This window comes from Denticeps clupeoides, chromosome 10 (assembly GCF_900700375.1).
Source record: "Denticeps clupeoides chromosome 10, fDenClu1.1, whole genome shotgun sequence".
Lineage (NCBI taxonomy): Eukaryota > Metazoa > Chordata > Actinopteri > Clupeiformes > Denticipitidae > Denticeps > Denticeps clupeoides.
In genome coordinates, this window is record NC_041716.1 from 14,045,786 (window position 1) to 14,058,132 (window position 12,347).

A 12,347-nucleotide genomic window follows, 5' to 3' on the forward strand; every position below is an offset into this window, starting at 1 on the left:
ATCAAATCAAATGTTACAATGCTTTATGAATGAGCACAAGTTGTAAAATCTTTATTTGCCTTTAATGTTCTTGCATTTATTCACTTACAGAGGGCAAAGACATAAATCTATCCTACAGACAGACCACACTGAAGTACAACAGGAAGTAGATTCAATCATTCATAATGTGGCATAAACAGCTGTCTTACATTTAAAACAGCTGTATTCATCACTGATGATGCATCAGTGATGAATTCATATTCTAAAGGGTCATTCTCAGGAAGCCAGACATCGCCCTCTGTAGGCAGTGTGTGGAGTTACATTAAAATCTCTTGTTTACTTGTGTTACACCTGGTTTAAATGGTAAGGCATCCTCAGAGTATACATCCTGTCTAAAACATACATGCCAAGAACAGTTATAAATTAATTACAATTATAGATATTAACTACATAAATGGTATATTGCACTAAAATGTATGTTGCATAAAATGGGGCAGTGGTGGCCCAGCAGCCAGGTAGAATTGGACCCACAATCAGAAGGTTGCCGGTTCGAATCCCGAACCACCAAGGTGCCATGGGGCAAAGCGCCATCTCCACACACTGCTTGCCGGGTTCCTTTTATGGCTGCCCACTGCTCATTAAGAGTGATGGATTAAAAGCAGAGGACTAATTTCATTGTGTGCACCGTGTGCAGTTCTTGCTGTGCATCACAATGACACAATCACTTCACTTTCACTTTCACTTAAAATGCTCCTCAGATTGCAGAAGCAGCAGAAATCAACACAAATTAGCAGGCAAGTGCAGGCATGAACATTGCTGGGCTTTGTAGCGAATGAAAAAAAAACCTTTGTGTGAGCTCTCAGTACCCCAGGCGCTCTCAGGACCCCAGCTAGACACCACTGCACTCCTTAGCAGCCATTCAGTCATTATCTTTAGAAACTGAACAGGACTGGTGCCAGCGCCAGCAGCCATGTTTGAAAGGCATCTGTATAAACCAGGGAAGGACACCCATGGAATGCATGATGAGTGGATTATGCATACATACAATATACATAATTTGTACCATTTTTAGTTATAGGTCATTCAATAGGTGTACTCAATTGTTTGTACCAGGTCTCAAGAAGCATCCAAATGAAAATACTTGAGGAAGAGGTCCACTTGTTTTTACCAGTAGATGGCATAGTTTATGTACTGTCTTTTGGGGTCCAGAGAAAGAAAAGGAGGCGTAACTTTCTCCAAACAGCTCAACCATCCATGGTTGTGTGTAGATCAGCTAACCCACAGTTGGGCATATTGGATCCAGGCTGCTGGAAGGACCTCTACAACTGTCAACTCTCCTTTATTTCAGTTTTTTGCGGGGTTTGCGACAAACGTGTAAAACGGATTTGAAGAAAATCTATTTCAGAATGATGCTCCACTTTACACTGATGATACTGATGACTATTTTGGCCACGGAGGCAAAAACGGTTCCTCAGTGGAACACTCCAATGGATTTAAACTCGATGAGTTTCTCTTCTGAAGATGTTGATAATTTCAGTGCCTACAAAGGTTTGGATACAATTGATCCCAATAAGAAGAGAAGAGTACGTGCAGCCGAGGACATGGACAATTCAGAGAATGACGATGAGTTAATCACTTTCGGGGTACCTGCAGACCAATTTATTACCACCGCTGGAGATCTGTCCCACAGCACATCTGAGGCTCCTGAAGAGACCACGGAGGGGTGGAACATCAGTACCACTCAGATGGGCTCTACACGGATCCACAACCCCTTGTTCCCACTGACAGATAACTCCTACGGTGCATATGGAGTGCTTTTCCTGTCACTGGTGGTGTTTGCTGTGGGGATCATGGGTAACCTGGCCATCATGTGCATTGTGTGGCATAACTACTACATGCGGAGTGCCTGGAACTACATCCTGGCCAGCGTGTCGTTCTGGGATTTCTTAGTGCTGTGCATTTGCCTGCCCGTGGTGGTGTTTAACGAGCTCACCCACAAACGACTGCTGGGGGACGTTTCCTGCAGAATTGTGCCATACATACAGGTATGTGAAGGTGAATGCTGTTCAACTGATCCATACGAAGCTGCTGACAATAATTATTCAACAATTGGATTTAGCTAGAAGGTAAAAAATGTCAGCATTCACGTATAAGCAAATCGAATATTAAATGAGCTCATTTTCTTTCACTCTTGCAAGCTATACTGGGGCAGTTCAAACTGGGTCAATTATATGAATATTGAAAAATACAAATAATGCCCACGCAATTATGTGCACACTATTTTTTCTTAAAATGCCATTAAAAATACTATAGAACTGGAACGTCGCCATGAGTTACGGTGGCATTTTACAAAATAATATGAACGGTCCAGATAGTCTGACCTTATGGCCTCATCTCTCGTCTGCAGGTGACCTCATTGGGGGTGACCTCTTTCAGTCTTTGTGCCCTTGGCATCGACCGATTTCACGCAGCCACCAGTTCACAGCCCAAGACGCGGCAGGTCGAGCGATGCCAGTCTATACTGGCAAAGCTGGCAGTGATCTGGGTGGGTTCCATGGTCCTGGCATCTCCAGAACTGCTGCTGTGGCAACTTCAACAAAGCAAGTCAGTCAGCTTGGGTGTGGTGGTGGACTCCTGCGTGATGAGCCCGTACCCCGACCTGCCTGAGTCCATCTATTCGGTTGTGATGAACTACCACGATGGTCGCACCTGGTGGTACTTTGGCTGCTACTTCTGCCTTCCGGTGATCTTCACCCTCCTGTGCCAGCTGGCGACATGCCATGTGTCAGAGAGCAGTGCTGCCAAGCGACCTGAGGAGCGCTCACCAGCCAAGAAGCAGAAGATACAACATGCGCAGCAGGTGGAGCGGCAGCTGAACTGCACTGTGCTAGCGTTAGCCGTGGTGTACGGTGTCTGTACCCTGCCAGAAAACGTGTGCAACCTGATGAAGGTCTACGCACCCCTGCAGATCCCGGAGAGTGTGGAGGAGCTGCTCGTGCTCATCAACCAGTTCTTCCTTTTCTTCAAGTCGTCGGTGACACCCGTGCTGCTACTGTGCCTGTGTAAGTCTCTGGGCCAGGCCTTCATGGACTGCTGCTGCTGCTGCTGTGAGGAGTGCCAACCCACCACCACCACCACCACCACCACTACAGCCAATACTGCTGTCACCCCCAGGTCTGGATCTTCATCTTCTTCCTCCCCATCCAATGAAGCCACAGGCTCTGAGAGCAAGCTGAAGTGCTCCAATGAGATTTCCACCACCATTTTCTTTGATGAAGCCAAGGACAGCTCTACAGTTCTGGCTGTTGGCACGTCAAGTTGAGAGGGAACCCAGTTCTGCCTTCAGCTCTCATGCGTCATTTCATCTCCTTATTGTTCATTCTTCACTTTTCTGTTAGCTGCCCTTCACCTAGCAACACTAAGGTGCTGTTCCTGTTCCAATCTAGGACACAATGTTCTCTTGACGTTCAATGTTAGAATGGACCGTGTCAGGTACCCCAATCGCCGTGATCAGAGTGGTGGCAAAAGCTATAATGATTATGATCGAGTTGTTACTATTGTCCCAGCAAAAAAAATGCTGCTTACAAATGTGCACTACCATGCTCAGTCATAGATAAGGTCTGAGATGGCTGTGAATAATTGAATGGAACATGTACATAATTTTAATGATTCATTAAGTTTCTTTTTCTTTTAGATGACATAGGCCTTTTACATTCGAGCCACAGAGAAAAGTATGGTTAGCAATTCTCTGTGTAATTACCAGTATCATTGGGTTACTTCTGCTGTCTATGTATATAAACATGAATATTATAAATAACAGAAATTTAGTTGGCTAAGAGAGTGAAAAGAAATAACACATTGTGTTTGTACTGAGCAGCACATCAGTTTCATGATGCAAACTAGACTTCAGCATATCTGACATTTTGAATTAGACAATTGTCGGTGGGCCCTTTTTCATGTCCAAATGTATAGTTTTTAAGATGTGCATTAAGATGAGGCTCCGTCCCTCCATCTGGTACAACCACAACATTAAAGCTACCTGCCTAATATTGTGTAGATTCCCCTCATGCTGCCGAAACACCACCACACCCATGCTTTCTAAACAGCAAGTCCCGTAGGTGCTTGACGGGGATGGAATTCGAAATTTAGAGACATTGCCATATTACATTTTTGCCAAAAAAAAATTTTGCTGAAAGAGGTCAACACCATTAACTTGAAGGGGTGTACAGGGGTCCGCAACAATCTTTGGTTGGTATGTGTCATTCACAGGTTTATATACACAGTTGACATTATTTACACATATATACACAGGTTTGAACACAGGTTTCCTAGCAGAACTCTGCATAGAACATCACACCCATTCCAACATGAGACTAGCCTTCTTCCCATAATTCCACAGTGGATTGGTTGGTGAAATATTAATAGGCGATAGTCCTCATAAGTAAACAAAAAGAGTGGAAGTCCAAGCTTTCATCAAACACCTATACATTCTCTGAAAGGGTCTGATTTATTGGACATCTACAATGGATTCCATCCTTGGAATTTTTTTGCTTGCATGAAGTCAACATTAAATTACGTCCACATCTTAAATCTTATTCCACAAATATGTGTTCTGTTCTTCTGGAAACAGATTTACATGTGAGGACAACTCATAGTATATCAAAAAACCTCATTAGGTGAAATAGGTCCCACCGATGTTGAGAACGATTGTAGTTTAAACTGTAAAATAAATATTTATGATTAATTGAAATTGTTACACTTTGTCAAAACCTTTCTTTCAATAACACCTGTGAAATTAATGCGATTCAAACGGAAAGTTTAAATTGTGCCCATGCTGAGTTTTACGTTTGGGTTTCTGGTGTGGGTTCGCTTCCTGTTGCCAATAAGGTTGCCATTGTTCAGTAAAGCCAAGGGAAGCCCCTACTCAGAATATCAATGCCCCACCACTACAGTGGAGTTGCTAAGATACTGTTCAAGATTTCAGATTAGCCAAGTGCAAACAATGTAACCCAAACTTTCCCACCTAGTTTGTTATCTTTAAAAAAACAGTTGTCACTAACATTGGGGCTTGAGCGAAGTTAATGTGTAATTACTCAGAAGTTAATTCATTTTTTCTGGCAAGTCGTTTGATTTGAAAACCTCCGATCTTTGTCAAACGTTAAATATACGGGCATAGAAAAAAACAACAGTGCAGCAGAGCAATGAACAGAAATCAATCACATCAAAGTAAAAAAAAAAAAAACAGGAACTACTACAGTATTTGGCTCTTCAGGTAGTCTTTTAGGGTGTAAGGGGTGGGTGCTGGCGTGCAGTCTGACCCCTTTAAACTCGGAGCGTTGGATTTCGTTCAGGAGCTGTCAGAGATTGGGAAGATGAGTGTGAGAGAGGGAGAATAGCCTCATTAAAGAGCAGGGGGCTTCATGAAAAGCCCCTCAGAGAGGAGTCCTGTTGGCACTAATGACAGAGCGAAACAGTCACTCCTCTGTTCGCCTAATGAAGGTAGCAACACAAATCAGCGGATCCCACACAGCATTCTTTTGGGGAGAAGCTTTTCTTTTTTTCTCTTTTTGCTTTAACGCACCAAAGTGAAGCAATGTGAGGTGTGTTTTGAGGATTTGGACTTTCATTCTGAACTGGCCTTCGCCTATTCAGAGTTCCAAACTTATTAAATTCTGAACATTTGGCTTATGCTCAAAATCAATTATGTAGATCTTCAAAACTTCATTCTTGATTTTGTAGCCCTGTGGTAATGGTATCATAGTCACAGAACATTTCGTTTTGCACCATCTATTAATATCTGCACCAGTTTCTGGATCCTGGAGGCTAAAGTATAAAAATTGAATACAGTTGCGTTCACCACCACTGCCACAGCTCGATGGGTGCATACCTGTTGCTGAAATACAGTCAGGATGGGCATTGGTTTCAGGCTGAGAGATCTTGCTATAAAGTGGAACTTGCTGGGACTGTTAAAAAGCAACCAGCTTTTCAGAGTTCAGTAAAACATCCTCAAATTTTCTATTTACATAACAATGAATACCAGCATGAATTAATGCGATTCACTGAACCTAAATATGAACCGTCATTAAATGTCCCTTCCTGAGCAATTTTCTTTTGTTGTCGTTGAGTTGAATAAGTTTAATTTGGGATTATGTACACTTGTAAGGGACATCTGATTGTTCTTCACATGCTGAGTGTCTCTCTCAGGACTCACCGAGCACAAACTAATATGACCTGAATGGCCTTCACTTATGAGTGTAGTGCTGGCTCAACTGCCCTGCTGAGGGGACAATGTTTGTTTTGTTCTCACAGAACACTGAGAGGGACTTGGGGGGGGGGGGCACAAGAGCAATTCATCCTCGTTCCCATGGCAGCAAGAGCTGGACCCTCAAAATACACTCCCAGATACAAATCAAAGGCTTGCTTGGGATCCTTGGCACGGACATCCTTACAGACACACATGTGTGCAGACATCCTCGCACAAACACACACACACACACAGGGATCCAAAGTTTAGAGCCCTGGACCACAATGTCCTGAGTGGGCAGGAAGTTCTGATATCCTCCATTATGGTTCCTGTGCACTCAGGCCAGAGAAAGAGAAAGGAGACCTCCCACTTCACTTGTTGCCTAAACTTGTTCGTTTTGAGGCTGGCAGGGACTGAACACAGGGTGCGGAGAGAGAGTGTATGAGCCGGGACACAGTGAGAAGGAGAGGGCACCTGGTTCTCAGCCACAGCCCTTGGCACGGTTTGGCTTTTCCGTGATGTAATTCACCTTCCCTGACCCACTTAAAGGTATAGTGCACCCCAGAAAGATGAAATAACATGAATTCACTTCATTTAAGGATGTTGTGCAGTCTGAAATAAAAATGGTCAGCTCAGACAGTTCAAACAACTGAATCGAGCATCCACATCTGGACGTGTACTTGCCTGCTATTAAAGATCAACAAGCCTATAATAGAAAATTGTGTGCATTTCGTTCTTTTTTTTTAATGGTTCTGCATTTAATTATCAGGACTGTGTGCAGAGGACAGAATAGAGTGTAAACAATGGAAAATGTTCTGCTTGGTCCTGCTATATGATCTCATATTCCATACGCTTCTGTCTTTATTTCTGTATTTAATTTTACATTGAATAGTGCAGTGATACTTTGGAATGACAAACAGGTAGGTACCCCCTTTTCTTTGAATTTTTCACTTTAGGGTAAAGTGCAGAAGCATCAGTCAGTCCATTATTGATCCATGTGACCTAATCAATTCAAGCAGTGGTGGCCGGTTCGAATTCCGAACTGAGGTGCCACTGAGCAAAGCACCGTCCCCACACACATAAAAGCAGAGGACGCATTTCGTTGTGTGCATGTGACAATCACTTCACTTTCACTTTCACTCAATAGTTCATACCATCTGGAATGGAAAGTGAAATTTTCACCGATTTCACCCCCTAGTATTGAGTTGAGACATCAAGGCATGGACGTCCACAGGCCGTCTTGGGGCATCTGGTACCAGGCAGACCCGAGCAGCAGCAGTGCACCCAGGCGACCTCTTCACCCCCGAGTTTAGGGCGCTGCCTCCAGTCCGGGTCCCGCCCCTACCTGCGGAGTCGCTGCCTGTCACGTGATCTCGGCCCACTTTCTGCCCGCGGACCGCGACCTGTGCCCGCGGCCGCTCGACATGCCCGCGTCCGGGTAGTTCCGACGTCGCGCGTTGTGTTCCTGGAGGCGCTCGTCCAGCGGAGGTTGGGGACACCATGCAGTGCCGAGAGCACCTCTTCAAAATACTGGTGATCGGTGACGGGAAAGTCGGCAAGACGTCTATCGTGAACCGATACGCGAACGACAAATTCAGCAAGGACTACAGGATGACGGTGGGAGGTAAGATCAGGGGAACGTCACCCCCTTAAACTGTAAACGGCGACGCCGCGTTCCCTCCCTCCCTCCTGCCGTCGTGGCGTGGCAGCGTGACCTCGCTTTTAAAAAAAAAGGTTTGTTTGTCCGACGCCTTTTCTTTATTCTACGTTTATTCCCGGACAAAAACAAAAACGCGCGTTTCGTGAACGCTATTGAACGAGTCGCGTGACTCGGCTCCCGTCCGCGGTTCCTTTTTTTTACGTGAATCAGCAGGGTAGCGATGGGACGCGCTGGTGTTGCAATCCGGGGGTTTTCCCTTCCACTTTTCACAGAACTCCTTCCCCGGCATGATGCACGAAAAATGACACGATCTGTACATTTCACAATTATGGAAATAGGATGCTCTTGGTCGACCTTAAAGCATCACTTACAAGCAAGAGTATTGAATAGTTTAGTTTATACCAGATTGCATCTAAATCGTTTGGTTCATCTGCTTTAAATTTATAGACAGTAATGCTTAACCATGTTCTTTAACGGGTAAAACAATTTGAAAGTTAGACCCCATTCTGCATCTATGTAAGATGTTCCTCTCCGTGAAACTGTTGTATATATGTGTATTCCTCTCCAGTGGATTTTACAATGAAAGTGGTCCAGTGGTCAGACACTGACACCGTGCGACTGCAGCTCTGGGACATAGCAGGTAAATTTGTGATTCCTCGGATTAAATCACAACTTTGGAAGTCTGGAAATGTTGCCTTGGCTGCCCTCCTGTGGTATCCAACAGTATTTTTGTAATGTAAAAACAAGTGAACTTAATGAGTGTACATTAAATTTTGATGGTATGTGTATTAACCTGCTGAAATGTAATGTATTTCAGGCCAGGAACGTTTCATATCCATGACCAGGATTTACTACAAAGAAGCCTCTGGCTGTGTGGTCGCGTTTGATGTAACTAATTTCAACAGTTTCTGCAGCTGCATCAACTGGAAGAAAGATTTAGACAGCAAGGCTATGCTGCCCAGCGGTGCCCTGGTTCCATGCATCCTTCTGGCAAACAAGGTATTCATCTTAATCTTCCTAAGGTTGCATTTTCTTGTAAACAGGCCAAAAGTTTGGACACACAACAACAACAACATTTATTTCTTATATAGCCCAAAATCACATACAGTTTGTCTCAATGGGCTTCTCATTCAATGTGTTTTCTTTATTTTCATGACCATTTATGTTGGTAGATTCTCACTGAAGGCATCAAAACTATGAATGAACACATGTGGAGTTATGTACTTAACAAAAAAAGGTGAAATAACTGAAAACATGTTTTATATTCTAGTTTCTTCAAAATAGCCGCCCTTTGCTCTGATTACTGCTTTGCACACTCTTGCCATTCTCTCGATGAGCTTCAAGAGGTCGTCACCTGAAATGGTTTTCCAACAGTCTTGAAGGAGTTCCCAGAGGTGTTTAGCACTTGTTGGTCCCTTTGCCTTCACTCTGCGGTCCAGCTCACCCCAAACCATCTCGATTGGGTTCAGGTCCGGTGACTGTGGAGGCCAGATCTCCACTTTTTGTTAAGTACATAACTCCACACGTGTTCATTCATAGTTTTGATGCCTTCATTGAGAATCTACCAACGTAAATGGTCATGAAAATAAAGAAAACATATTGAATGAGAAGGTGTGTCCAAACATTTGGCCTGTACTGTATGAAATGGGATATGCAGTATGAAATTATATTGCATCAAAGTGTCTGCTCTGTGCAAAAGATAAGTGGAAGGGCAATATTTGAGTTTGAATAGTTCTCCTAAGTCTCTTTAGTATTAAAATATCATATGTCATTAAAATGATTTGATGATTTGGGAGACCAGTTTTTGTATTTGAGGTTTTAATCAGTGTTCAGATTAGTGTGAAAGTTTGATCATCTTAAAACCTCACTTTTCACTGTATATATGCAACTTGTCTGTAACTCAGTTTCACTTGTTCATAAGTTCATACAAAACAAACCAAAATGCCTCTGCATCTACTGAGTGAACTCTTGAATTAACATTATGGCTACAAAAGGCGAACACTGTAGTGGTACGAATGGAATTAGTGACTCATCTCCTCCTCCAAGGTAACCTAAGGTGACGTATTTATGGAACTTTGGGAGAATTATGTAATTATTTGTTAATTACATAATAGGCTTCATAAGGATAAACACATTGAATGAGAAGGTGTGTCCAAAATTTTGGCCTGTACTGTATGCATGGAGCAAAAGAGGTTGACTTTTTTGCGTTCCAGTGTGACCTCGCTGACTGGGCTGTGACCAAAGAGAGAATCGAGCAATTCAGCCAAGAGCATGGCTTCATTGGCTGGATGGAGACATCTGCAAAGGACAACAAGAACATCAGCGAATCTGTGAGGTCAGCTTACACTTGTATTCATTGTTGCATTGTTCTTCTTTGAAAATAATTCCAGGCTTTTGCTAGATATGAGTTTTCCCAAATTCTTGGGCCTGATCGTACCCTGTAACATTCCCCTAGTTCTATGCCAATAAAAGGAAAAAAAACGGGGTGGTGGGCATGATGAATTTCAAGATTAAAATCACAAATTTATGAGAAAAACTCAGATATTCTCAGAACTTGGGGAAATCGTTACTCATCGTTTGAGCCAGAATGGCTGTACTTCAGAATCAGAGAGCCAAACAAGCCAAACCTTAAATCGCTATACACTCTTTCTCCAAGAGAGGGCAGATAAACACTTTAACCATAGTGAGAGACAGTGGACCAGAGAGAGACATATACAGAGTATACGGAAGTGTGTAGTGATTTCCGGTGTAGAACATTCCCTGCTGGTGTTGGACGTGATGAAAGTGATGATTCAACCACGGAGGCTGGCCAGTAAATTTCCTGCAAATAGAATGTTTTGGCAGCACCGAGACAGTGAGACAGTCTGCGTGTTCCCAGTAGCTGGTTGAGATGAGACCCGCTATGCTTATAAGCAGACGTCACGCATGTGATTTTCGCTGTATTTATATCAGTACCATTGCCACTACCAAACATGCTGATCGATTGTGCGATTTGTGCAATTCAGGCACCCTGTTTGGCACGCTAGCGACAGTTTCATGAATCTGAATGTTTGGAGTCGCCTCTCAAGTTCAAATTTTATTTCTCACTTACATAGTCATACATGATATGATATACAGTGAAATGCTTTAGCGACTGCTACAGACCAAAAAAGAGTAAAATAAGATGCATAAACATGGTTAAGCAGCTGTATTGTTTTGTTAAATTATACACAATGGCTCTGTTTCCCCTTCGTGGATTAACCCTAGTCCTGGCCTAAAAGCATTTTTGATTGTAAGATCCATATTTTAGTCTAGGACTGCATAATCCACGAACTGGAAACCATCCCTATATGTGTAATTTTACCGTGATGTTGAATAATGTTCGTAATTTGTGACTTCTTATACATTTCGGAATGATAGATACCTGGTGGACCATATCATGATGTCACATTCCAAAGACAGTTGGCCTCAGGAAAAAAAAGAAGACTGTGTTAACCTGGAGAGGACTGTTCCAGAAAATAATGAGCAAGGTTGTTGTTGATGTTGCATGGTGAAAAAGAGCCATTTTATTCACATTCCATTCAAATTCATTCTAACAGGGAAGATGATGCTACTATGAACAATCACCAAAGTGTTATTAAAGGAATAAAAAAATATCAAAATGTATGACTACATGTCAAGGTGCTGTTTAAAGGTGTAGATAAAAAAAATATTGCATATATCCCAGATGGATTTAATGGATCAGTCACTACAGACTCGTCTTAATATAGCATTTTAGATTTTAGATTTTGTGGTGCTGTATATTTATGCATAAAATAATAAAAGGATTATGGTTCTACTGGCTCCTGGATCTGTAGATTCAGGCTGTTTTGAACGTAGAATAGGACTATGTTAGGTCTTTCTATTGTGAAATTTTTAATTCTTGTAAGTTTCAAGACAATGTCTTCATAGATCCAGCACATTGCACAGATTCTCAATCACACTTTTTGCATGGCCCATAAAGTGCATGTCTCATTGGATTTTACATCCGATTCAGATGACACCCCTCTCTTGACACAAAAAAAAAACTCCTTGGAAACTCACATTGAGAAAAATGGAAGGAACCTTGGGTAGAATAGCATTCAATGTGCATCACAATGTCATGAGTATTTTTAGTCCAGGTAGCAATGCGCACTCCCACCCAGCCATCTGCATGAAGGAAAACAAATGGCGCCTTCTTCCATTCTTCCCCAGTCCAGGTCTGGTGCTCAGTCACCCACTGTAACAAAATAATATCTTGTTATTTTCTTGTCAGCGGTCGTAATGTAACATTTGATTAGAGCCTTTGAATGCACAGTGAGAAAACCAAAATAATTTTCATGATTTATGGTGCAGAACAGATTAATACGCACAGACAAGTTGTTACATTTGTACTTATTTGTTCCCCAAAATGATGTCATTGTGTGGTAAGGAAAGACATTTGTGGGATGCCCACACACTGACCCT

The 12,347-nt window shown here is 42.6% G+C and overlaps 2 protein-coding genes across 2 annotated transcripts; both read left to right on the forward strand.

Moving 5' to 3' along the window:
• Window positions 1-1,219: 1,219 nt before the first annotated feature.
• Window positions 1,220-4,735, forward strand: LOC114798355 (G-protein coupled receptor 37-like 1). Its single transcript, XM_028993995.1, has 2 exons — window positions 1,220-2,024; window positions 2,387-4,735. Exons 1-2 carry the CDS (start codon window positions 1,386-1,388, stop codon window positions 3,299-3,301), a joined length of 1,554 nt encoding a protein of 517 aa, XP_028849828.1. The 5' UTR covers window positions 1,220-1,385; the 3' UTR covers window positions 3,302-4,735.
• A 2,636-nt stretch (window positions 4,736-7,371) lies between these two features.
• Window positions 7,372-11,528, forward strand: LOC114798356 (ras-related protein Rab-7L1-like). The gene is made up of 5 exons (XM_028993996.1): window positions 7,372-7,847; window positions 8,452-8,523; window positions 8,701-8,882; window positions 10,097-10,218; window positions 11,283-11,528. Exons 1-5 carry the CDS (start codon window positions 7,724-7,726, stop codon window positions 11,401-11,403), a joined length of 621 nt encoding a protein of 206 aa, XP_028849829.1. The 5' UTR covers window positions 7,372-7,723; the 3' UTR covers window positions 11,404-11,528.
• Window positions 11,529-12,347: the final 819 nt, after the last annotated feature.

What these genes read in the sequence shown, in the direction of transcription:
- LOC114798355 (XM_028993995.1), top strand. Translation starts at nt 1,386, where the DNA reads ATGATGCTCCACTTTACACTGATGATACTGATGACTATTTTGGCCACG. An exon ending in GAATTGTGCCATACATACAG is followed by an intron (nt 2,025 to 2,386) that starts GTATGTGAAGGT and finishes TCTCGTCTGCAG; the next exon opens with GTGACCTCATTGGGGGTGAC.
- LOC114798356 (XM_028993996.1), top strand. Translation starts at nt 7,724, where the DNA reads ATGCAGTGCCGAGAGCACCTCTTCAAAATACTGGTGATCGGTGACGGG. An exon ending in GCATCCTTCTGGCAAACAAG is followed by an intron (nt 8,883 to 10,096) that starts GTATTCATCTTA and finishes TTTGCGTTCCAG; the next exon opens with TGTGACCTCGCTGACTGGGC. An exon ending in AACATCAGCGAATCTGTGAG is followed by an intron (nt 10,219 to 11,282) that starts GTCAGCTTACAC and finishes TCGGAATGATAG; the next exon opens with ATACCTGGTGGACCATATCA.